Raw genomic sequence first — 24,713 nt, 5'->3', positions numbered from 1 at the left:
AATCTTCCCTCTGCACTTTGTCTCAACTCAGAGTGTCAAACGTTTCCTGAAACAGCACCAGACTTCATTCAGAATTTTAACCATTTTAGATTCATGTCTGTAGTTTCAGTGTGTGTCTGGTGTGGTCATATTAGCGCTGGTGAGGCAAACAGAGTACTGTGTTTGCAATCTCAAGTCTACTATGAAGCTCGACACAGCTGAGCATCACAGCAGAGCTTCTCTGCTGACCCAGGCTTCCTGCACCAGGCTCTGAGCGTGCTCACAAAAGATGGGCCTGCCTTTCATGCATTATTTCTCCTTCTGGACTAAAGGGACTTATGAGCCCCGCCTACTTTAGTCAAAGAAATCATCAGAGGGAAGGTGAAAGAGATCTACAAAGAACTACATCTAAAGTATATTGTATATGTTGCAGTCTTTAATCTTGCGAACTCCTCAGTTAATGAGTTTGTTTTTCCACTCTCAGACCTGCTGTTTAATTCTGACATGACAGCTGCATGAGAGCTGTGAGACTTTAAAGGCTGCTCAGTGTCACAGTCAAATAAAGGAGATGCAGAAATCTCTCTGGGAGCAAACTCCCAGCCTTCTTCATTGGTGTTAGTGTGATACGGCTCAACAGGTCATGTTTATAAGACATTTTCCTTCTGCAGAATCAATATCACACTCAAAGCCACTCTAAATAAAAGAAACAGTGAAATTGTGCTTCCAGACAATTTTAAACTCTGAACATAAACCTGCTCTGGAGCATGTTTTATCTTCGGGATAGGTTGTTATGGTCTATGTTCTATAAAAAGCTCTGATTTTAAGTTTGACACACCTCACTAACCCATTAATGTTGCCTTATAGTACGCCGCTCAAGTATCACATCCCTGCTGTCCTGTTCTGAAAGCCATCAGTCTTTTGAGTAAACAGCACCAAACCTCATTCAGAATTTTGCCATTTTTAGAACATTTAAGGATTAGACCAGACCCCATTCATCTTTTCTATAATTGCAGAACTGACTTTGTGCTAAGCCCTTAGACAAACAGATCTCTCTGTCTATCTAATTTTGGCTGCTTAAAACACAATAGTGCAACTTGTCATGAAGAAAATGTTCAACATGTGTGGAAAAAAAGCAGCATAAATGTGTTTGCCTTTACTCGTTAGACCACTAAACACTTGTTCGGTGCAGTGTTGTTGGAGCCAACATTAACTCGTTCTTCTCGTTTCAAAGTCTGGGATCTGAACGTGGATTTGCTGACAGCTGTTGGCCTGCTGCTGTGCCCATGCATGGACTGTCTTTCAGAAATTAAGAGACTGTAGTTTTGACTTGAAATGAGAGATTACAGGCACTCATTTCACACTAAGTGACTTCTCTAATAACTCATCATGATAACAGTTCCCACTATGACCTCTAAATGAGAGTCACTGATTTACATAGGAAAGGATATGCAGCCGGGAGGCCTACACGGCAGTGCAAGTCTACTATAAAACACACACACAGACACACAAAAGTTCCCACAAACCTGTCTGAGAAATAATGCAGTGACAAATATTTACACAACAAATTCGTCTGACCTCCCCTCTGTCACAGAACAGACGAACAAAAGAAACAGAGCATGCGAACCTTTAACTGAACAAATAACATGAACACACACACACACACACACACACACACACACACACACTGCTGTGGTGACTAATTCACAGTGACTCATGCCATTTAACAAGTTATTAATACACAGGAGATGATGAGGAGATCATCAGGAAGTGATGTAAGCCAGAGCGTCGCTATCTCCAACATCCTTAGATTAAAATATCAAATTAAACTCTGTCGTCTGTCAGGTTCATGCAGCTGTGCTCAGATAACAGCCACGCGCTCACACTGAGCTCTGTTTAGCTCTCTGCAGCAAGTGTAAACTTTATGAACATGTGAAACGAGCTGCTCACTGTCAACACCTGAAGTGTGTCTCATGTAAAAGTAGCTCTCAAAACAACTGCTCACTGGATACAGTTAGCAGTCATGTTAATCCATCCATTCATTCTCTTTCATTTATCCTTATCGGGGTCGTGGAGGGGGCGGAGCCTATCCCAGCTACCATAGGGCGAGAGGCAGGGTACACTCTGGACAGGTGGCTATTCTTATGTTGCAGGGCTAACACACAGAGAGACAGACAACCATTCACACTCACATTTAAACCTATGGGCAATTTAGAATCACCAGTTAACCTAAACCCCGCTAACTGCATGTCTTTGGAGTGTGAGAGGAATTCGGAGTACTCGGGGGGAACCCACGCTAACACGGTGAAAACCTGTAGACTCCACACAGAAAGACCCCAGCACCTTCTTTCTGTGAGAGCAAGCAGTACTAACCACTGCTCCACCGTGCTGTCCCAGTCATGTTAGCATGGTGGAGCAGTGGTTAGCACTGTTGCTGTGACAGTGTTAGCTTAACACAGTCATGTTAAGCCCTTATGTTTCAGGGTGCAGTAGTGAAAACATCCTCGAGTTGTTCTAGTAAACAGCAGAGGAGCAAACCAACTGTCCTGCGTGGTTATAAGGGGAGGAAGGCGATCTGGATTGATGGACAGAAACAAACAAATTAATGACCTTAAACATGGTGAAGGTGCACGACTGATGAAGGACAGAACATTTCCAACTCAGTCAAACTGGATAAAGGTTTAAGGCCAGTAAATGTGCAGGGATGCAGCTCCAGACAGATCTCAGAAAAAAGGCAGACAAGACTTTAAGCTCAGGGCTGAGACTTTCCTTCAGCTCTGTGCTGTCAGTGTTGTGTTGTTGAGGGTTATTTTGTTCCAAAATGCAAACGTTTTTTGGGGGGGGTTTCAGCTATTCTGTGGAAAAAATTATCTCACTGACATTTTAATGTGAAACTAAGTGAAGTGTTTGTGAGAATGGACAAAATAAGTGCTGGTTTGCTGAAGGAAATGCGACAAATGAGGCGCTCTAATCCCCCCGGTGGTTTGACACTGAGGCTGAGCTCAGAGAGTTTCCAATAAAGCTGAATGTCTGCACATGAAAATCTGCACGTCTGCCTGAATTTCTGCAGGTGATGCATTTATAGAGACCATCCTTTCTGGTTTCACTCCATGTTTTGCTTGAAGAGTGGATCATTGCACCACCACAGGTGGTTTGTCCCACATTTTCACCTTCGTGCAATTGTTCAATGTTCATGCAATTTACCGTATACCTGCCTGTTTGTGTTACGTAAACCACGTTTAATTAGTGCTAATTCTGAATCCAGCAGGATCGTCTGATTTAACATGATTTTATTGAAATTTTTAATTAGACTATTTCATTATTTGTGCACAAACTGACATCTTATGTATGCACTTATTTTTATTTAAGCTTTAGTAATCAATCTTACCTATTTTTTTTTTAAATCACTAGCAATTTTTAATCAAATCTGCTGTTGTGTCATTTCAGGTGATTTCAAGTCATAATGTTACAGTTTTGTTTATCTGCAAAACTCCTGATTTTACTGACAAATGATTAAAAATGCAGTTTATTACAATTATACCCTTTATAAGTATAACCTATATATAAAAATTTAGCCTACATAAGAGGCTAACTTTAATAGCCTGTTCAACATTTTAGATTTATACTGATTAACTGAGTAGGTCCTCATATAATTTTTTTTTTTTAACTTTAATCTGCAATTTTGAGCAAAATGCAAGAAAAATCCACTTTCATTTGTTTAAAGGCACAGAGTTGTTTCTGATTATTAAAGAAAGCCAAATTCCTCTCGGCTCTGCGTGCCTGTGGACTGAAACAGCCAATGTAATGACAATCACAGAGATAAAAAAAGAAAAACATATTGAGATAATTACAGGCTGTTGGTACAGTGTGATGAGCAAGCTGACAGCATCATTGTGAAGCTGTTGCCACAGCTCTGAGGGCTAAATTAAACAGAAAACGGAGGGGAAACTGCTCCAGACGGCAACATGTGAATCACAGCAGGCTTTAAATACATATGTATTTGTCCTCCCTCCTGTGATTTCTGTAGGTTTACAGGATGGCTGGTTGTTGCTCAGCAGTCTGACAGATTAGCTCCCACACTTTCTCCAGCACTGACAGATCTCCTAACGCCTCAGTTTGAGGATTACAGCAGCAGGTCGGCGGACTGCACTGTCACACTAAATATATGAGGTTCAGGGTGGAGGAAGAGAATCTGAAGCCCTCCCGAAACGACCGAGTCGAAAAATATTGAGCAAGTGTTTCAGAAGTAGAAGAACAAACTGTCCAAGAACGTACACATAAAAACGAGCCATCATTTTTCACAGAAACCACTTTAAAACACTTGGATATTAATGATAAATGTCATATCATATAAATTCCTTTGATTTCCTTATATGTTACGTTCACGTCCCCCTGCAAACACAATGCTATGCGCTCTGTCACAATGGATCTTTGTTTCACTCACCGCTAAATACGCAGTTAGAAATAAAGTTCTCAACTATCACAGACACATCGCCACTAGCATCCAATAAATAACCAAAAGTCTAACAGAAAACCTTAGAAAAGTATCCATAAATATGTAAACCATTCAAAAATCTGCAAACAGAAACTACTGGCATATTTGTAGAAAAGGTCAATCGCCCTTACTTGTCCAACATCCAATTAACGAGCTAATGGCATTACAACAGGAGAAGTGATCAGTTACTATAAAACAGGCCAACAAATGATTTCAGAGCGCGCAGCAGACCCGACACAAAGACTCGCTCTTAGTCACCGTGGAAACCCCAGTAAAACCTGCTGAGGAGCAGAAGGCCTCTGTCTCATTGAGCTGGGAAACAACAGTAAACACATGTGTTTGTGTGAGTGACTGTGAGGGGCAGGGGGGGGTTCAAGAAGGACCCCCCACACTGATGAATCTCAGAAAGGAATCTGAGCTGCTTTTAAAGAGCATTAGCATGAAAAATGCTCCATTTCTGGCTGTGGGTTTGAGCTCCATTGTGCCAAAAACAAAAATAAAACAAGTAAAAAAAGTAAAAGAAAATCGCTTTCATGGTTCTGCTGATGGGCTGATGGTTCCTTTCTTTATCTGAGGAAGACTGCTGTGGTTTACAGTCGGGGAGGGTCAAGCAAAGCAAAGAGCTGGCTGAGCATCCCTGGTCTCTGGGGTTACCATGGCGACGGGGACAGACGGTGACAAACAGAAACCCGTTTGTTAAATGTCACCCAGTGATGTCGTCACCGGAGCTCCGGGCAGGTCAGGGGGTCAGGCAGAACGCATAACCTGCAGAGAGAGCACCGAGGCCTGGCCACAGTCTGCGGGGAGGCTCGGTCAGAGAACCAGCTGTTTGTCTGCTGGATACAAATTATCCAGGAATGGACTTTGGTAGATAAAAGGAAGTTGTTTTGAACACAACATTTAGTAGTTGGCTTCGGTTTAGTGACCCTGGGTAATGTTTCTGCCTCACTTGAAATCAAGACAGGGCGTAATGTAGAGTGAATCAATTGATTTGTTAGCGTTCTGCATATTATTTGCACTTAAATATTTCAGATTATCACCTACCATCAGGTAGGTTTGGATCATTTTTCTCTGCCCAATAAATGAACTCATCATCTGCATTTACTACTTATTTTTGTATAATATTAAAAAATGTTCATGGTGTATCAAATATGCAAAAAGCCAAGAAATCAGAAGATAAAACAGCCCTGCACCTTGACATTACTGATGTGTTTACAGTAATCACACAGAGGTTCGACAGGTTCTTTTAAATTCAAAGAAACTTTCTGACACATGTTTTTAAGCTGCTTGGTGGTTTTCAAGGGGGCAGATCTGACCATGAGACTGCACTGAATCCAAAATAAATTACAGGTCAAGCTGTCTAAGCTGCATCCTGTGTGCATCACTAAGCAGCAAATTAAACCGAAGCATAGTGAAGCATATCTCCTAAAAAGACGAAGCTTGTTTACTAGAAGTGGTACGATATAAGACACAGATTTAATTTAGACCACAATAAATATCAAAACAAAAAACACAAAAACAGACAAGCTTACAAAATAAAACTTGGCTCTTGATTTTGAACATTATTGGAACATTATTGTGTCTAAAGCAAAGTCAAAAACCAGGTGGCACAAGTTGTTGCATAACATAAGATTAAATTCACAGATTTGTGAATGGAGTCTGGTTTAATGAAATCTTACAAAAAGTAGACAAACTAAAAGTAACATAGTGGTTTAAAAAAACAAATAAAAAACTAAAGATATCAACCAAAGACTTAAAAACAGATTTTTCTTTTTAGTTTGTTTTGTATTATTATTTAAATTGAAGACGTTTTCTGCACATGGTTGGTGTATTGATGTGGTAGGCAATCATTAAGAAGCAGCTATAAAATGAATACTTCTGCTATTTATTTAAAATATGCGCTGCTGAGTTTGTCCATTTCCTCACAGAAAACTATCAAATGAAGGACAAAAAAGGATCTGAAGGCATGTTCTAGACAATTAATCACAAAATAGACAGTTTAATGATTAATGAAAGCAGCCAGAGCCACAGCAGACTACATTTCACTGTATGAAAGAGTGACAGCACTCACGGAAAAGCACCAACAAGCACCAGAAGGACATAATCTGTCACAGCAGCTATGACTAAAACAGTAACTGGTTTAGATCTACTAGAAGTACTGAAGTAGGGGTAAAGTATTATTGTATTAGAGCATATTCATCCTAAAAAACAGCCTCACTGTCACTACAGTACCATTATAGAAATATTATGGGACATGAGCACCACAAGTACACTGCAGAAAACACTCTAAATACTGCACTAATACCACAGCAAAGGCAGTATCTCTGTACAGTAAGACCCACAATCAACTTATCAAGGATACTAACAGCACAAACATAATGCATATTCCAGAAATCTCACTGCATTACCAGCAGAATACCGGGAAACCCCAATAAAAGCTCAGTCCAAAGAATCTCACCAGCCACCGGTATACCTCGAAACCGGGGGTCGTTTTAGTTTAAGGTCACAAGCAACCCAGCTTAACGCTGAGGTGGGAGGACTGGTTAACGGTTGCAAACAGTTACATTTAATGAACCCTGCATTTAAACACGGGATGAACAGCCTGAGGGGGGAAAGTTCCGTTTCAATAACAGGTCTGCATTTTTCCACATTTGATCAGCTGACTGAACAATGTGTGCGCACCACAGTTACAGTGTATCTGTGAAGGCACAAAACACTGGCACTTTGCAGAAATCTGCATGTAGTCTGGTTGGCGCAAAGCGCCCCCGTGTTAAACAGTTCGTTAGCCTGTCAGATAACTTATATTCAGCGCTGAAGTTAAATTTCTGGCAAACTAAAATCGACTTAGATCAGAAATATAAACCAGGGGTTACATTTCTGTTAATTTAACTCACCCCACTGCGCGTATCCAGCGGCGCTGAGGCTCCTATGCAAATGTTCCGTTATAAAATGACCAAATATTCAGCAAAGCGATATTAACTGATCCCGGTCACATCCACATGAAGCGTGTAGTTTGCAGTCAAGTGCTGGACTGACAGAGTGAGCGAGAGAGAGCAAAAAAAGAGGTGGGAATCCCAGCCGCCGCTGCGCATGCGTGTTCACTCAGGTGAAAGGGAAAGCTGTCTCCGCTGCGTGTGTGTGTGTGTGCAGCTCAGATAAGCTCAAACAGCCCCTCCCTTGGCAAACAGTCAAGCTTCCCTCCTCATGGTTATGCTTATTTATGAAAAATAAATAAAAACACATCATATCAGTGTTAAGCAGCAGACTGGGTGACAGCTTTTTTCAGTGAGTTTATGTTTGGTAGTTTATTACTACTTAAGGCCTATTTATACTGCCATAAATATATAAAATGTGAATGTGTTTTCTGAATTTACCTGCTTTTACTCTAATAGCCAGCAGGGGGAGATTCTTCAGGTTAGCATGTGAAGAGTTTATGGTTTTTAATCACTACATCAAAGTCTCATTTAATAAAGCATGCCAGTTATGAGCAACATCCTCAGTTTGTTACAACCTCTGGATTTCTATATTCTTGGGGGCGTTTTGGGGTAAAGATTTTTTTCCTGGCAATTTTCATCATGTTTTTATATAGAAGGTTTTAGACAGTAACATTTCTTCTCTTTTCAAATGTGAAGAAATAACCTTCTGTGAGAGCTGATGAGGTCCTGCCTCCACAAGCCACTCCAAACAGGCCATCCACCTCCTCGTAGCAGTCAGGAGCTGTAATGATTATGCTTTATTGTCCCTTTTGAGCCAAATAGGGACCATCATTTCCAAAGTAAACCCTATGTTAGATTCAACAACTCTACAAACTAGTGACTGAGACTGTAAACTCCCTTAGAAAGTATTTACTGAGGACCCAAAGCAAGGAAGCTGAAGGCATGCTTTCCCACAGACTTGTATACAATCAGAATTCTTTTTGCAACTGCAGGAGTCTCCCCCAGCTGGGTCAGCAGAAAGACTACAGCTTTAAGGCTCTAATGTATTTGCTTTGCTTTTCAGACCCAGAATACTGTGTACACAGTATAAGGAAGTATAAATGAAGCTTTAAGCTGCGTTCACACAGGAAGTGATTTGCTCACCGCTCATGACTTTGAAGTTGTCTAGAAATTCCAAGACATTCCAGGCTTCTGTTACCTAGGTAACCCTATAATGCATTTAATCACAGATTGGGTGTCAATCAGTGATATCCTGCACTGTCATTGGCCATTGCTTAAAACGCTCACATCACTTTTGAGAAACGTTTATCTCAGGCTCCAGTGAGAGCATCGCCTGTGTTCAATTAGCCAAATCAGCTACATACACCACCAGCTGTCCACTTCTCACTCGGCACATTGCTTCATTACTTGCTTCTAGTCGTGTTTTCCAGACACTTTCTTTAGTACTTTGTGTTCTTCTTGTTTAATTTTTTCCTCATGTATGACCTTTCCCTGTTTTGGGATTTCTGCCCTTTGCCAGCCTCTTGTAGGAAGCGTTCGCCTGTGAGCGCTTTGGGTTTAGGGTTTTGCTCTCTGTGTTTCTGGCATACTTCATTTGTGTCATCTGCTCCTCCTGTGAACACTTACAGTTATTTGTTAAGAGATTTCAGTCAGGAACTGGCCAACAGACAGATATTACCCTTCCTACAACAATGTGAATCTGTGATTCAAAAATTCATCACTAAACAAATATTGAATTAATACAAACGTTACAAAACGTGTTAGAAAGAAACTCCTCCAAACAAATACGAGAAAAGCAAAGCTGAAGCTACCCGGTGCGTTCTTCAGTCTTGACAAGTTAATCATCGAGTTTGCGGCTGAACTTCTTAAAAAAACAACTGGAACTGAGACAAGAGAGGAGGGAGTCTTTGTTGTGAGGAACTCTATCCCGCTGTTGAAATGTTTGGGAAAATGAGCCTGGATGCAGGAACACACATTCACAGACTCGCTCAGACAAACAGTAGAATCAGTTTTGTGTGCTGGTGTTGCCAGGTGGATAATTGCCTCTCTTTAAAGTAATCAGAGCAACAGAACCACAAACAGACCAGGGTCTTATTCGAAAATCGCTTCACTGATCCCCTCCATTTAAAGCAAGAATCACAACACTGCATACTAATCCACCCTGCTTCAAGTATAGTCATTTTATTCTTGGAAAACAACTAAAATAACACAGTGGACACTTAGATTTGATGTTTTAATGCTTCTTGTTGCTGGTATTAAGTTGAACTTGAAGGAAGTTGAGGTTTGGCCAGCATCTGTCATCATTACAGAGTCTGCTGACTGAAGGAGACATATTCTGCTTGCATACTAACTCCCCCCCCGGGATTCAGTATACATAATATTAAAATGATGGATGTTCACATTAAACATGGTCAAAATTTCAAATACTTTGATACAGATACATAAATGTGAGCCTTTTTGAGTCAATAGCTGAGGTTTCATCTGCACATCCAGAAAGTAAGGGCATAGCAGTTTACAAGCACTGGATGCTGCCCCTCGGCAGGCTTCCAGATGCTGGTCAATGAGATGAAAGCAGACTTTTAGTGCAGGGATTTTAACAAAATACAACTAACATGGAGTGTTTCAGACAGTATTTGTATTATGTAGTATTTTTCTTTTTTAACTAAATCATGTTAAGCTACTCAAATAAAGCCACAGACTAAAAATGTTTGTATAGCTGAATATTTCTTAATCTCAAAGATTAAGAAAAAAATTATATCTGCTTTTTATGCTTCAAATAATTATTTGAAGCATTTCTAACCTTATTTATGGCCCTTTTTCTATCTACAAGGGAGGCAGCCTTAGTCTCAATTCTACAACAGGTGCAGATCTTGAAAAGCATCTAAAAATCATTCAGTTAATTTAATAAACTGAATAGTTTCTTAGATATTAAACCTACGTCAATAACAATTTTCACTTTTTTAAAAGAGGTTTGCATACATTGTTACACTTTGAGCTGCAAGATAAAATTGCTTAAAATGACAATTAACTTGCTGATGTTAACCATGTTCACCATCTCAGTCCTCATATAGATCTTTCAGCGACTCTCTGGCAATTTTTGGCTATGAAGGAAAATAAATGTGTATTCCCCCAACCGGTTGGTGAGTGGTTTACTGGAGGTTGCTTGCAGTCATTAGGTGTTAGTTACTGCAACAAAAACCTCCTTGTGATTGCTTTGGGAGCTAGCAGGTTGCCATAGTCACCAGCAGTTTGCATGGAAGCTGCATAGTAAAATTGGTGAAAAGCGTGATGTAAACTGCCCCTTCAAAGTTAAGTTTGGAACGTTTATTATGTGCTGGTTGTAGCAGTATTGTGCTGCACTTTTTCCAAGTTTGACTACAGCTCAGAGAGTAAAGTGTCAGGGCTTGTACAGTAGTCAAACTGGTATCTTCCATAAAAGGCTGCAGAAATCTACTAAAAATCAAGTCACTCTTTGTGACTGATTTCATCTGATGACAGCCAGCAATCTTCACCAGGAGGGGTAATAAGCACTTTAAAAAAAATATACAAAAGACCTTTCATCACTGAAAATACTTTTCAGTCTGCAAGAATAAAATGAAAAAACAGACTTTGGCAAAGGAAAGAAAAACCAAAGCATCTGGCAGTGGAAAACACCAAAAATCTGACGGGGAATTTGTGAAACTGAAATTAAACATTTGGTGAATCTGTAATCACTTCAGATTGTACTGAGAGTCAAACAGTCAAAATCAAGCGTTAATCAGAAATTCATGAACAAAATCAGCCATATTTGTACACTCATCTATTTTATTTCAAAGGTTTATTAACATATACAAGAGTAAAATAATTCTGCCTTGCGTCTACATAGATTTTGGTCCTTTTTCTTCAAGTCTAATGAAAAGCAAAACATACATTTTCACTTTCAGTTTTACTTTAGCCCTGTGGGTAATTTCCTGAGAAAAAGCTGACTGCTGAAAAAAAGCCAGGTGACAACAGACCATGGTGGTGTTTTTTTTTTTTTTGGGGGGGGGGGGGGGGGGGGGGCAAACCTTCATTTGCCTGGTGAAAACCCCAAACTCTTTCTGCTAGTAATAAAAATCAAGCAGGCACATTCAAAGAATGCGGCTTATCTTTTCTAGACATCTTAGACCATCTGACTTAATGAAAGAAAAAAAAAAATATACACATCAAATACAAAGCCACAAAACAAATTCAAGGTCATCTTATTAGATTTTCTCTTTAGCTTTCAACTTTATCTTGCAGATTTCCTACAACTGATGACTGCTCAATCCCAGAAACCCCTCTTTAAGCTAATATTAGCAGGTGTTCTCCCAAATGCAACTGAAAGCTCAAGAAAAATAATCTAGTAAATGGACCTTGAGATAAGATTACTTTTCAAATTACTCTTTTTTAATTGTTGAAAAATAAATTATCAGTCCAAAAACCAATATATTCACCACACACAAAAAGTAATGAGCTTGGATCAAAAGTGTGGGTTCAAGCTCAAAACATAATTTAAAACAATCCAGTCTTCCTCTAACAATCTAAACTCAAACCAAACTATTTCTTAAAGATGTTGAGCCTGAAAGTAATTTTGGTCACCAAACACATCACAGGAGTATCAGTTTACAAAAAAGTGGAAATTCCCTTTAAAGTCACAGATAAATCAGGAAAGGGGAACACAAGTCACTGGCAGTTTACACATTTACATGCAAGAAGGTCGTTGGGACATTATTGCACTGCATCTCACAGTCATTGCATAGTTGGTCTTGTGTTCATACATGTCAACATAGCATAAGGGAGTCATTCAATAAAGACTACTACAACAATATGAGTAATACATAAGGCAGATTATGGTTTGGATAGAGTGCAAAGTGTGCAAGAAAATATGGTAAATGGACAAAATAACAGGAACAGGTGCAACCCTCTAATATTATTTTAAGATCATTTTACCATTTCATCTGCTGATTTGTCCATCAATGAAAGAGTCCCCAGATTTTTGGTTTCATTTGGAAAAACACAAAAACAACAATAACAAGGTAGCAAATTTATTCATCATCCTCAAATGAACTGAGTTTTTTCCCCCTGCATATCTGCAAATATAAAAGTAGTGCACTGGCTTTTCCCCCAGAAAATGTTAGCTTCAGCTGACCTTTCCTCATCAAAAAAAACTTCTTGAGCTACAGAAAGTAAACAGCCTAAATCTACAACTTAACTGGTTTCATTAGTCTTTATTTGGTTGTGTAGCTTACAGATGAAAATAATAAACCAGAAGTGTGCAGAAACCTGTACATTAATAGGAGTGTTAGTTAAACTCGAATATTTGGCTGCTGGTTAAATAATGCTGGAAAGTTGTTTTTAGCCAACATTTCTATACTAATAAGGCACCATCGTTGACATACAGCAAACCTTTCTTTGGTTTGTAGACAAATATTGGTCTTGACATTGTAAATCTGATAAAGAAACACCAGAAATATTTTAACATAAATCTATGGATAACATTTTTAATTTATGGTTGGAGTGTGGAGTGCAGCTTTTCCCATTAAACACTTCGCTCAAATGTTACCTGAATGGCTGGCTTTCTCTAAAAAACAAAACAAAACAAAACAAACAACGTATTATGACCGACACACAGCAAGATAAATCCTACTGAAAAAAAGTACCTGGGTGGTCATTTATTTAAAAAATCTACAACTTTTATTAACGTGCAACTCTTAATGCAAATGTCCAAAATGAAAAAGAAAACTTTCTTACTGGTGAAATATAGCCTGAAAGATTGGTACTAAACAACAAGCAGTGCTAACATACTAGATAAACACCAACATGTTTTGGCTATTAGCAAACCATTGGCCCAACAAGTTTTTGCACTGTGAAAAAGGGAAGAACATGACCAACAGCCAATCAGACCAGGGGTTTTTAAACCAAAATCTCTGGCATGATGACAACCAACGCTCACTATAGACTGAATGACCTTTAGAGGTGAGAGTTGCTTGTGATGTAAACCATAGAAGAAAGTGGCCACCAACCAAGAACACAAAAGATTCGGAAGCTAAACCTGTGATAGAGAGCTACATTTGGAGGTGGTCATTCTTCAGCAGTCAAAAAAATAAATAAAATACAAAATCTGAATCATACGTAACCAGTTGGTTCTAGGATTTGAGTTTGGCATTTTGGTTTTTATCAATATACAAATATGCACATCAAATCCAAAGCTTACTGAACTGCTTCAACAGAAGTTTAAAATGACAAAAAAAACCCAAAACAATTAGCTGATATTTTCACACCAGTTAGGTTCTGCTGATATATTGAGATGTTTGGCATTTACACTTACATTTACACTGGCATTAAATTTGCTTAATGTTGCTGGTAGAGAAAGGAGGACTGTAGCAGCCTTTATCTGACTATGAAACTGTTTTCCAGCAGTGGTGTTGAGGCACTTCGGGAGCTGTGAGCTTGTGACTGCAGTGGCTGAGGATTTTGAAAAGTTCAAAGAAAGGCTTACTGACTCCTGGAGGATTAGATGGATTTACTCCCCAACACATTGAAACAGAGGTGAGAAACCCAGGAGGGTGCAAGTGTTTGTATGTATATGAATAAATGCATTGTACTGAATGAATGACAGATGATATTTCTCTTTTCTCATAAATGTAATATCAGAATTATTTTTAAGACTAATTACAGACTCACATTTTGACTTTCCATGAGTTACACCAGAACCCATGAAACCCTTTCTACATCCCAAATAAATTGTTTTTGCTAACTCCCTATTTTCTGTTGCAAACATTCAACTTTGTTTCCAGAGATCTTTGTGAAGCTGGAAATTCATCCCAGATCTAAAGAATTCAGTTCCACCCTGGTATAAATTAACTAATCACCCACACCTCTAACATTCATCCAAACGTTTCTAGCTGAGTACTCCCAAACTTTTCTCACAGAGAATCCATGAATGCCAAATGTTCCTCCGACTCCCTCTGATTCTGTCCTCCTGCCTGTTGGTTGTTGCTTTGCTGTGTCAACTTTCTTCCAGGAAGGAGGGGACGTCTGTGCTGACGTTGTTGAGATGTTCTCCGGCCTCCTGGATGTTTTTCTCCAGGAAATTCTGACAAGACAAGCTGTGAGCTGCAAAGGCGCCATGGAGCATCCACAACTGATTACGGAGGACTTTGACCTGCATACGGAAAGAAAAAAGAGCACTTTTTGTCAGTTTTTATCAACTGTGTTAGATGAATAATTTTACTCAATTCATATGTGGCTATTTATTTTATTGTTATTCCAACTTGGAAACGCTGCAGATTAGAAAGCTAGCTAAAACCCCAAACTATAAATAGTGACCCTGGATTGGGAATTTGTTGTACCAGGTATAAAAACGGTGTACATCGTTTGTTTTAGGATTTTATTTTCAGTTAAATGAGAGTATTTTACTGGGAAAAAACTGATCAACTTATTACATAAACATTATTATTATTATCATCATCATCTCCTAATAAAAAGTAATCATATCATCAAAATATGGCCTAATGTGACAGAATATTTTATAGTTGAATAATTTGGGGAAAAACTGCATGGAAACAATGAGAAACCTTAAAAGATGCTAAAAACGATTCCACTTGTCACATGGTTTCACTCATACATCATCACCTCCAACTTTATTCTCTAACTTCAGATACACCATGTAAAGAAAGATCAGTGCAATACTTCTCACCTTGTTTCCCTCCAGCAGCTTGACTTTGACTGACAGGTCGTCTCGGATCTTCTCGTACTTCTCCCTCTGAGTCTGGAAGTTTTTCTGGGCCTGCTCCAGTTTGGGCACGGTGACAGCATCACGGGGACCCATGTTCAGCTCCTCCAGATCGACTCGGAACGCATCATACTCGATCCTGGAAGACAGGAAATTGACACGGACGTTTCCACTGAAGCTCCCTGTTGTATTCTGGTTGGATGTTAGTTTGATTGTGGAATCACTGTCACAGCACAAAAATCTATTGAGGAAGGGAAAAAGGAAGTGTGCTTTTTAACCCACCTGACAGTCTCATACTGCTTAGCATTGATCATTGTGTCCTCAATGGTTTTGTTGACCAGTGTGTTCATGTCAGATGTGAAGGCGTTGATGGCTTCCGTCAGCGTTTCGCCACTCTTGGAGAGGAACCTCTGAGCATCTGCATTTATGCCGAACTCCAGCTGGTATTTATATCAATTAGAAAACATAAGTTTAGCATGACCCATAGAGACATAGTAGCCAAATCAATGGGAACTATAGCTGGTTAAAATAAACCTGAGTCATCTGTTAGGTGTTTTACAACCAGAAAAATTGTAAATCATTTGAACCTGAGATCTTTAATGGTGATACCGTCCTCTGGATTCTAGTTTATATCTGGACAAGATGTCAATATGACAACCAAAAAAAAAAGGCCAGTAAATAATCAGAATATTGTGCACTTACAGCATATCTTGATCTTAGATGGGATTTTTATATATAATTTTTGGACAAAGAAAACTGAGTTCAGCATGTTATCAGTACTGGATCTAGTAATTCTAAGTACATTAAAGGTTATTGTATGTAATCCTGTTAGCATTAGCAGGTAGATTTAAAGTAGCAGCTTGTATCCCCAAGACCTACGTGCAGACTTGGCGTTTTGACGCTGAGTTCTGTGAAGGCATCCCCGAGGTTCTTCTGGGTAACTGTGAGCTGAGAGAGCTGACTGGCGAGCGTCTGAGCCAGATTGGTCACATTTTCATAGCGCTGTCGGTCGTCTTTGAGCAGCTCAAGGCGGGGCTCCAGGTCTAGATCCACGGTACGAGACCCACGGCCAAGCTTCTCCGAAAGAGCCTGCCTGGTATACTGTGGGGAGACCAGATCGATAGTAACTGATTACATCTGGTACCAAAGAACAGTAACAGGAAGTCCAGTCAAAATCCTCTAACCTTATATTTGGTGATGCTCCAATCGCGAACTCTTTTGAACTTCTCGCTGGTGGGGTTGCTGTTGTTGGCTTGAATCACCACACCTTTGGGTATCTCAGGTGTGAGTGAGAGACCTGGAGATGCGGTCAAAAATTTATATGATCTTTATGAAGTCATATTCAGTTGCAATAAAAATACAAGGACGTTCCTCTGATGTTTTTAATGATAATTATATTTAATGAAACTACTATTTACACAACACATGACAATGAAAAAGAAGTAATAATAATAATTTCAATAATCTCTTTCAACAATTAAAATGTATGGATCAATGTGGATCTACAAAAGCAGTTAAAGTTATTAAAATGTTAACTTTTTGGAAAGATGCATTAATAATAATATTGTACTTCTTTATGAAAACACTTCAAATCTGCATACATTTACACTCCAGTATTGTGATGCTTGTATCAGCAGGAATAACAGTGCATTTGATTGGATAAAACAGGAGTCTAATTAATTACTTTGCTGCAGTTTTCACACTCTGGAACGCCCTCTAGTGGACATAGCTGAGCATTGAAATATCCTTAAAATACCTCAGGTAAAAATATACTGTACATGGAGTCATATACATTACATTGATTATTACTGATTAGTTAACTTGTATATTAATTGAACATTGCAGTTAGACATGATTTGAATTATACTCTGCTGAGTACATTTATCTCTAATAATATTGCTGCCTAATTTATTGGGAGCGTTGTATTTAAAAAATGCTAAATAATAGTAAGTACAGATTTATAATACGTGGGATGGAGTACAAAGCACAATAAAAGTACATTAAAACTTAATGCAAAGTACTTGAGTAAATGGGCCAAGTCATAGTCTACCAGTGGACTGCTTTAGGGGATTACAATATCCTACACCACTGGCATTAGAGGTGGGTGGTGTTCAGTTTTAAGTCCTTCACTTCTTTACCTTTGCTCTGCTTCGGTTCCTCTGGAACATCTGGAGTGGTCTCAGCTGTGGGGGCAGTAACATCGTTGCTGGCATGGCTGCCATTACCGTTTGCTTCCTGTAAAAAACATCAAAAACATAGGTTATTTAATGGCTTCTATCATTATACGGTCTACTGAGGACACGATGTGCACAAGCAGCTTCTTGTATCTACAAGTTACTTGCAGATCTGTTTGACCTTCTCAAAATTCAAATTTTGACTGGTCTGTGGGGTTAGATTGGCCTCAATTATACTCGCAAATTAATCAAATGCAAATCAAGCAGTTTCTAAATAACTGTTTTTGCTAGCAATCCATCACCTGGCATGTCTATGAATAACATGCACCTTACTCCATAGACTAGCTTAAACCAAATACCCGGTGTTGACACTTCTAACAATCTCCATGAACCAGTAGCAGCCAGCAGCAACGAAAAGAAACGACACGGTTCATAATTAGCTAAGAAAAATCAATTAATTAATTGAAAATGAACTTTTCAGTAGTTTTGCTATAAACTAAATGATTAAATAATTAGCCAGTGAGCTACAGACAAGCCACTCCTGGAAATTAAAGCATTTCTATTGACTAATTTCACACTGGTCACCCTTTATCTGCCCAAACAGAGGCAAGTGACCACCATACATACCAGGGTCATTTCGTTTAGTGTGGTTTCCTAATTCTGACAAACTGCCAGGGTGTATAAATGGACGGTCACTTTACCCACAGATTCTAAATGTCTAACTGTAAGCTGTTACTTCACCCAGTAAGCATATCTTACATATTCTTTCTAATGCTAATAATGACCATGCTAGCCAAACTAGTGATTGAATCCATGCACTCATGAGGAAAGAATTTATTCAGGGTGCAGAGAAATGTAGGGTTGTTTTACAAAAGACTGATTTACAGTCAGAAGAGTTTCCCCCCTGCTAGCTGTTAAAAGAAGGTTTAAGTGTGAAAAAGCCCTCACTGCTTTGGCCTGATGGGACAGGGTGCAACATCCACTTTAGCAGTTTGATCCTGTGTGGGATTATTGGGCAGTTTTGAAAATGCTAATCCAAACCCAAAGTCTCATCTTTGTGAAACTAAGCAGTGTCAAATATAAGTAGAGAGAAACGAGCATTACTTGAAGGTTATAGTTTAAATCTTAAAAAGGACAGTCCTTAGCTTTCCCACTGTAAACTAATCAACTAAACCTAAAGTCAGAGCTGAAGCTTGGACTTTCAATCATTTACCTCATTTCAAATTCAGTGCTTTGAAGCAGCAAGTCTAGAAAAAAAAATGCTGCATTTCTCCTTGATGGAATTCAAACTTGCAGCTGCTCTTGAACCTTAACAGTAAAGAGGTTGAATACCAGGAGTTACAAAAACATCCACAGCACATGAACAAACGCTTCGGTTACGATGAAGAAGCTCCCTGTTGTTATTGTTTGCCAACAATAGGTCAAAGGTCATTAGAGCCCTCAAGTAAAATAGTTTTTATTTATATTCCTGTGATGGACTCTCACTAATATGATGCGCATATCAGAACGCGACCAGATTCTGAAACCTCAAACAGCTTTTTGAATCGGCCTCACATTCCTAACACACACACACACACACACACACCACACACACACACACACACACACACACACACACACACACACACACACACACCTGGAAAGCTCACTGGGCAGCAGAAAATTAGCTCAAAGGTTTCGTGCCACATTGAAGTGACAGCGAGGCACACAGTGACGCACATCAAGCCTCTCAGTGCCCTCCTTCGATTTCTCCAAAGGTTAGAGGAGCTTATATGTGACTGAAGGGGTCCAGATTTCTGCAGCAAGTTATTAAAGGTCCAATCATAGAGGTTTATCGAGAAATTGTTTCTCCACTTATCAGTCCACTATAGATATCCTCTCTATCTATTAACTATAGGCCAGACATGCTGTTATTTTAAGATTTAAGCCGTGCAGAGATCTGTAGGGTTCATACCTTTTCTTAAATACTTTCTTTTACTAATGGAGTCTGTAGTAGTTTCTACCAATGTTTGATACATAAAGTTGACAGATGACCCTGAATTGGATAAGTGGATTGATGGAGGCCTTTTATTTAATCTTTTCTCTAAGTTTAATGTTTATTCTTCAAGAACTCTAGTGCTACCAGCAGTCTGAAGTTAAGGGTTCATTTATGTGTATAACTTTCAAACCAAACAGATTTGAAAATCTGAGGTGACACTGGATAGCTTGAATCAGGCCATCAAGGTTTCCATGACTGGCGGCCCACCAGGACTGTGAACCAGAGATTTTATTTTGTCAGTTTAATGTGGAATTTACAGGATTAACCAGCACAACAACCACTGGGGCTGAAGCGTAAAATGTCCACTTGAGGTTGGCTCTAAAGTGCTCCCCTGTTAAAAAGTCCAACTTTATAGCCAAAATAAACATGTTTGCAGATACTGCTTTGGCCTCTATGGATAGTTTCCTCCATCATAACTGCACAATGAGGTACTTTTTTGTAACTCATCCATTTGGATACTTCTAACGCATAAAGTTAGGTGTGGTCACTTTGACAAGTTTCCAGATACAAGAAGCTGTGGTAACCATCAGCTCTTAAGCCTCCAGTAACTCACGTCACTAAACCCGGCCTCCTGACCATGTTATTGGTGTTTCTTTGTGGAGAATAGTTGTATCTGATGTATGGCTTGTTGTTAGGTACAGACCATCCAACAAGTTTGTATTCCAGGTTTGAGTGAAATGGAGGATTTGCAGTTTTTGGGACTTCTGTGGTGTTTTAATTTATTTAGCCATGGCGGTGGCCGTAGAAGAAGGTAAGTCATTACCCATTTTTCATGTGCATCTCTCAGTCGTCCGGCTCACATATCACACATATTCTTGCTTCCCTTCACTGGTTTCCAGTCAAATTCAGAATTCACTTAAAAATTTTTATTAAAAAGCCCCACATGGCCAGATTCTTACCTATATAGCAGATCTACTGATACCTTGTAGCAGTTGGTTTCTCTGATAGTCTGACCGCGGTCTCCTAAATGTTCCACGCTCCTTTTAAAAACCAGAGGTGATCACGCTTTGGAACAGCCTTCCTGAGCCCATCAGGTCAGCTGAAGATGTGGCTTATTGTAAATGACTGCTGAGAACGGATTTTTATTGATTAATCTTTCTCCCATTATTCTTGTCTTTGTGTGTATGCAGGAGAGAATTTAAGATCGTATGTTTGACTGTGTTTGTATGTGAGAACATTTATGTGTAATGTAAGGTTTTATTCAAACTGTGAAGCACTTTGTAATATTGTATTTTAAAACGTGCTATACAAACAAAGTTGTAGAAAAGAAGAAATTACGTGCAATTTTAACTTCTACAAGTTAGATAAAATTAGGGTCATCCGTATACGTTGTTAGAATATTTAAGTTTGCTCTGTTGTTACTGTCATTTCTTCCTGTGAAGTTTATCAGCAGCATGACAGCCTACATTTTCTCCACACATGCATAAACCCTGAAGTCGATATGAAAGGAAAAGGATTCACAAATTTACTAAGATTAAAGTGTAAAGTGTGTGGTGTCAATCTTCTCATGTGACCACTGAGAGCATGAAAAAAAAGAACCATTATTCTATTTCAGCCAAGCGTCACCGGTCGTGACAAAAACAAAACTAAAAAGCAAAACAACAACCTGCTGGGTATTTACGAGCATTTCAGTTTAAAAAAAGCAACTAAATGTGGATGCATGGACGACCACTCCTGCCTCCCCCGTCACACACTTAATATTAACCACAACAACAGTCTTCGAATCAGACACCCGCTCACCGTGAATGTTCATCACGCCAGTTTGCCTTTGTTGTCATGACAGCGGCGATTAAAATTACTGAATCTGCCCCCTTTCTATTTATTTCTTTTACCTGCCAGGTTACATAACCACATGCATTACGTGTAAAAACAAGTCCACTAACCACAGGTCTGTTTTAAATCTACACATCGCTCTGATGCTTTGGTGCTGAGCAGCAGCAGGAGTAATAGCATGCAGGTTGTCGTCCTTCACATGAAACTTGTACTGGTTGTTTAAGATTTTCCAGTATTTTAAGTGAGGGCTTTAAATTAGAATGTGCTAGTTTGTACACTGGACATTTTTTAGTTCCAATGAAAAGTGTCCACAGTGCTGTTTGTGGATTATACAAATGAGCTGATGTTTACTGTACTGGAAACCAGCAGCATCGGGGTGTGGTCTTTAAACCACAGCCTGATCTGTTAAAGACGAGTACAATCAGTTATTGAGCAGGATGGCTACAGCTTACATGAGTTGATGGGTCTGCCGATAAACTGGATAACCTTAATTTTTTCCAATGATTATGAAACACTTATAATAATTTACTTTTTCCTTTTATTTTCAGCACAAAGCTCTTGTTTGTTATGGGTTATAAATCAAGCACAGACCTTCTGTTAACAGCAACGCATATTTGGTACTTTTAAAAGCCCTGACTCACTCGCTGTTTATTTCAGCTCAATACAAAGAGGAAAAATTGGTCAACAGGATCCAGCTAGTACAAGTAAACGTCTGAAAATGCCTCTTTAGGGGAACCTGGAGAAGGCTTGTTAACATCCATCTCCCTAACACTTTTTTTTGATAGTGATGTGATATGTTAGTGCCACCTTCACATCGTCATCGCTCTCCCGTGGGCTACATTACAGGTCTCTTAAGGTTCACAAGATCTGCAGGTCCAGGGCGTCTCCCTGCCTCTATCTGCCACAACAGATGTCACACAGAGGCTGCAGACTGACAGGTACCAACAAGAACTCACAATACAGCCTTTACACCTACTCATCCAGCCCAATGTACTGAATGGATGACCCATTGTCCTCCATCATCTTAACCAATTTTGTCTCTAAACTTGTCTTTTTTTCTTTTAATTATATTTAAATTCAATGAAACCCTCTATTGTACGGGGCTATTTCCCCTCTTCTTCACAAAAAAAAAAACAGGTCCTACTAAACTCTTTTATTCCTTATGCCATCAAACAGGCTCACCTTTGGAGGAGTTTCTTCCTCTGTGACAGCGGACGCCACGGGGACGCTTCCTCTCTGCTCCACCACGGCCATTCTCCTCTTCCTCCCTCGCTCCTCTTTTACTAGACAAACAGAAAACAATCATCTCCGCTGTAAAAAACTTGTTCACGTGATTGTTATGAAAAGTTTTTCAGACTGGTGTTTCTACCTAATTTTTTCACCACCTGTTTTTATTAGAATGAGCTCTTTAATAGAAGCTAAGCTACACCTGACTATTACTTGATTACTGATTAATACTGTTATCAGTAATAACACTGTTATTCATTTTGTGTTCCATAAAATAAATTTAAAAAAAGTAAGTGAACTCTTTTAAAGTCAAACCATCTTTGGATGTTTAACCAGGACAACACTGACGTGATACAACTGTACACCTTTTATTTAAGCCAGTGTCAACATGAATATTTGACTGGTGATTCCATAGATGTGTTTTTTTTTTTTGCCTGGGTGGCCTCTTAAACAAAATGTGTGTATGCATTGCTTATATATTCAATATTGCTTTAAAACAAGTGTCGAAATAAATGCCATGCAGTGTGAGACTTGTGTCTAAGATTACTTTAGTTAAAGGAAAACATGGCAGAATAAAAGCACAAATAGGATCAGCAACGCTTTCAGTCTGGAATCTATTGCCACCTATTGGTCACAGAAGTGCACAGCTCTAAAAAAAATGAAAGTCCACAAATGAAGGCTTATCTGACTTCCAAATGCTTTAAACACACCCTGCATCCTGCTAAACAAACCTCGTGCTATCTTAAAACAGACTGGCAGCATTAAAGAGGAGTTTAAAGACACGCTGACTGAACAACTTTAACCAACAGCTGCATGAATCACTCACGAGCTGGGACGTGTTTGCCATTTACGGGGCCTGGGAGTCTTATGACATGGACAAGTAATAGCCACTGTAACACAGGTAATAAAGTTAAATCTCCTAAGACTTTATTTACTGTGCGTGCAAAGTACAAACCTCTCATTATAAGTGTGCAATAAGACAGTTCAGCAGGCAAACGGTGACCTTTGACCTCATGTGTAACATCACAAGGCAGAAATGATCCAGACAAAGTTATTATGCAAACGTGATATAAAAGGCCATATTTAAAAAATAAACAATGCAACAGGAAAAATGAAGTTAATCTAAACTTCTGCTTATTAAAAGGGTAATATGCTTTACTTCCACCAATAGCAAACTCAGTGAACACAACATTATCATGTTTGTTGCTCAGATTAGGGCAAAAATTTAAAACCTTTTAGTTTACACTACTGTTACGCATATACATTATTTTAATGTAGTTTTACTAAACCTTGAAAAGAAATTCATGTAACAATCAGAGTTAATTAAAAATTAGAATGAATAAAATGTAGTCCGATTTTCCCGTTTACCGCACAAGTTCATATGCTTTATTTAAAAATGTTTACATTTTTAATAATGAAATCTTCAATAAAAAACATAATAAAAATGACACTAATATAATAAAATAAAATAAAAATAAAAAAATAAATAAATAAAAACTGTATTAAGACACACACACACACACACACACACACACACACACACACACCAAATGCCTAGGTGCTTTGTTGACATCTTGTATATATTATTTAATTCCAAAGATTTTCTGCAGCTGGATTAGTGAAAAGTTTGCAGGTTAAAAATGGAGAGAAAACCTAAACTAACAAAGATTAGGTAAAAAACAAACAAAAAAACAGAACAAATGAATGAATTTCTGCATCATTTTACGACATTAATCTTAGTTATAGTCTGTATCTGCAGTAATAGTTTCCTGTTGTATTTTAATTCACTCAGTTTCCAGTTTATTGCTACACCGAGCTGGAAGTTACAAGCCTCATACAAGTGGAGTCTTTTAGGTTTTGCAAGAAACTTTTAAACTATTTTCACACATGACAAAGTAACTAAATACAGTTTTTACATCAGTTTATACGCGTTAAAGGCGGATTAAAGAGTGTTTAAGTCCCTCTTGGTGACATCAAATAAGTTAAACAGAAACAGACAGCGCCCATTCGAGACACTTCAGACAGTTTTTACCTTCACAGCTTTAAAAGAAACTCTGCTTTTTCTTCTTCTGGGCTTCTGCTTTTCTTCCTGCCGTCAGCTCCGCATATTTAAACGCTACAACCTGAAAACTGGGCTAATTAAAAAGTTGTGAAGCAAAATCAAGAAGGAGGAAAAAAGTCAAACATACCCGGAAGTTTTTTCGTTTTTTTGTAGGCGATGCTTGCGTTATCCTCCTGTCCTCATCAGGAGGGGCGGAGATAGCAATATGAGGTACTAGAGAATTTATAAATAGCCCGCAACACAGCCAGCGTTAACACTCTAACGTTTAAAAGCACAAGCTTTCATAGTTTTAACAGT

At 38.8% G+C, this 24,713-nt stretch overlaps 2 protein-coding genes across 3 annotated transcripts in view; both read right to left on the bottom strand.

The window, feature by feature from the left end:
- The window catches only part of LOC102077743 (FH2 domain-containing protein 1), a 31,486-nt gene extending 23,966 nt beyond the window's left edge, over positions 1-7,520 (bottom strand). Inside the window, exon 1 of the mRNA XM_005461205.3 lies at positions 7,366-7,520. The gene's annotated coding sequence lies outside the window, so the exon portion shown is untranslated. The remainder of the gene's footprint in view (positions 1-7,365) is intronic.
- Positions 7,521-11,436: 3,916 nt separating this feature from the next.
- Positions 11,437-24,709, bottom strand: LOC100703110 (arfaptin-1). 2 transcript variants are annotated; one of them, XM_005461203.4, is made up of 9 exons: positions 24,544-24,709; positions 24,387-24,477; positions 22,310-22,410; positions 17,281-17,377; positions 16,327-16,439; positions 16,022-16,243; positions 15,425-15,582; positions 15,107-15,281; positions 11,437-14,572 (listed from the first exon to the last, which is right to left on the bottom strand). In XM_005461203.4, the coding sequence occupies exons 3-9, from the start codon at positions 22,379-22,381 to the stop codon at positions 14,417-14,419; spliced, it is 993 nt and encodes a 330-aa protein (XP_005461260.1). In that variant the 5' UTR covers positions 22,382-22,410; positions 24,387-24,477; positions 24,544-24,709; the 3' UTR covers positions 11,437-14,416. The 2 variants fall into 2 exon arrangements, with proteins under 2 accessions (XP_005461260.1, XP_003456512.1); XM_003456464.5 differs by lacking the exon at positions 24,387-24,477 and having other exon boundaries at positions 24,544-24,700.
- Between the last annotated feature and the right edge of the window lie 4 nt (positions 24,710-24,713).

Source organism: Oreochromis niloticus, linkage group LG3 (assembly GCF_001858045.2).
Source record: "Oreochromis niloticus isolate F11D_XX linkage group LG3, O_niloticus_UMD_NMBU, whole genome shotgun sequence".
Lineage (NCBI taxonomy): Eukaryota > Metazoa > Chordata > Actinopteri > Cichliformes > Cichlidae > Oreochromis > Oreochromis niloticus.
Note: the sequence above shows the minus strand (reverse complement) of the source record. Positions and strands in the feature narration are given on the sequence as shown.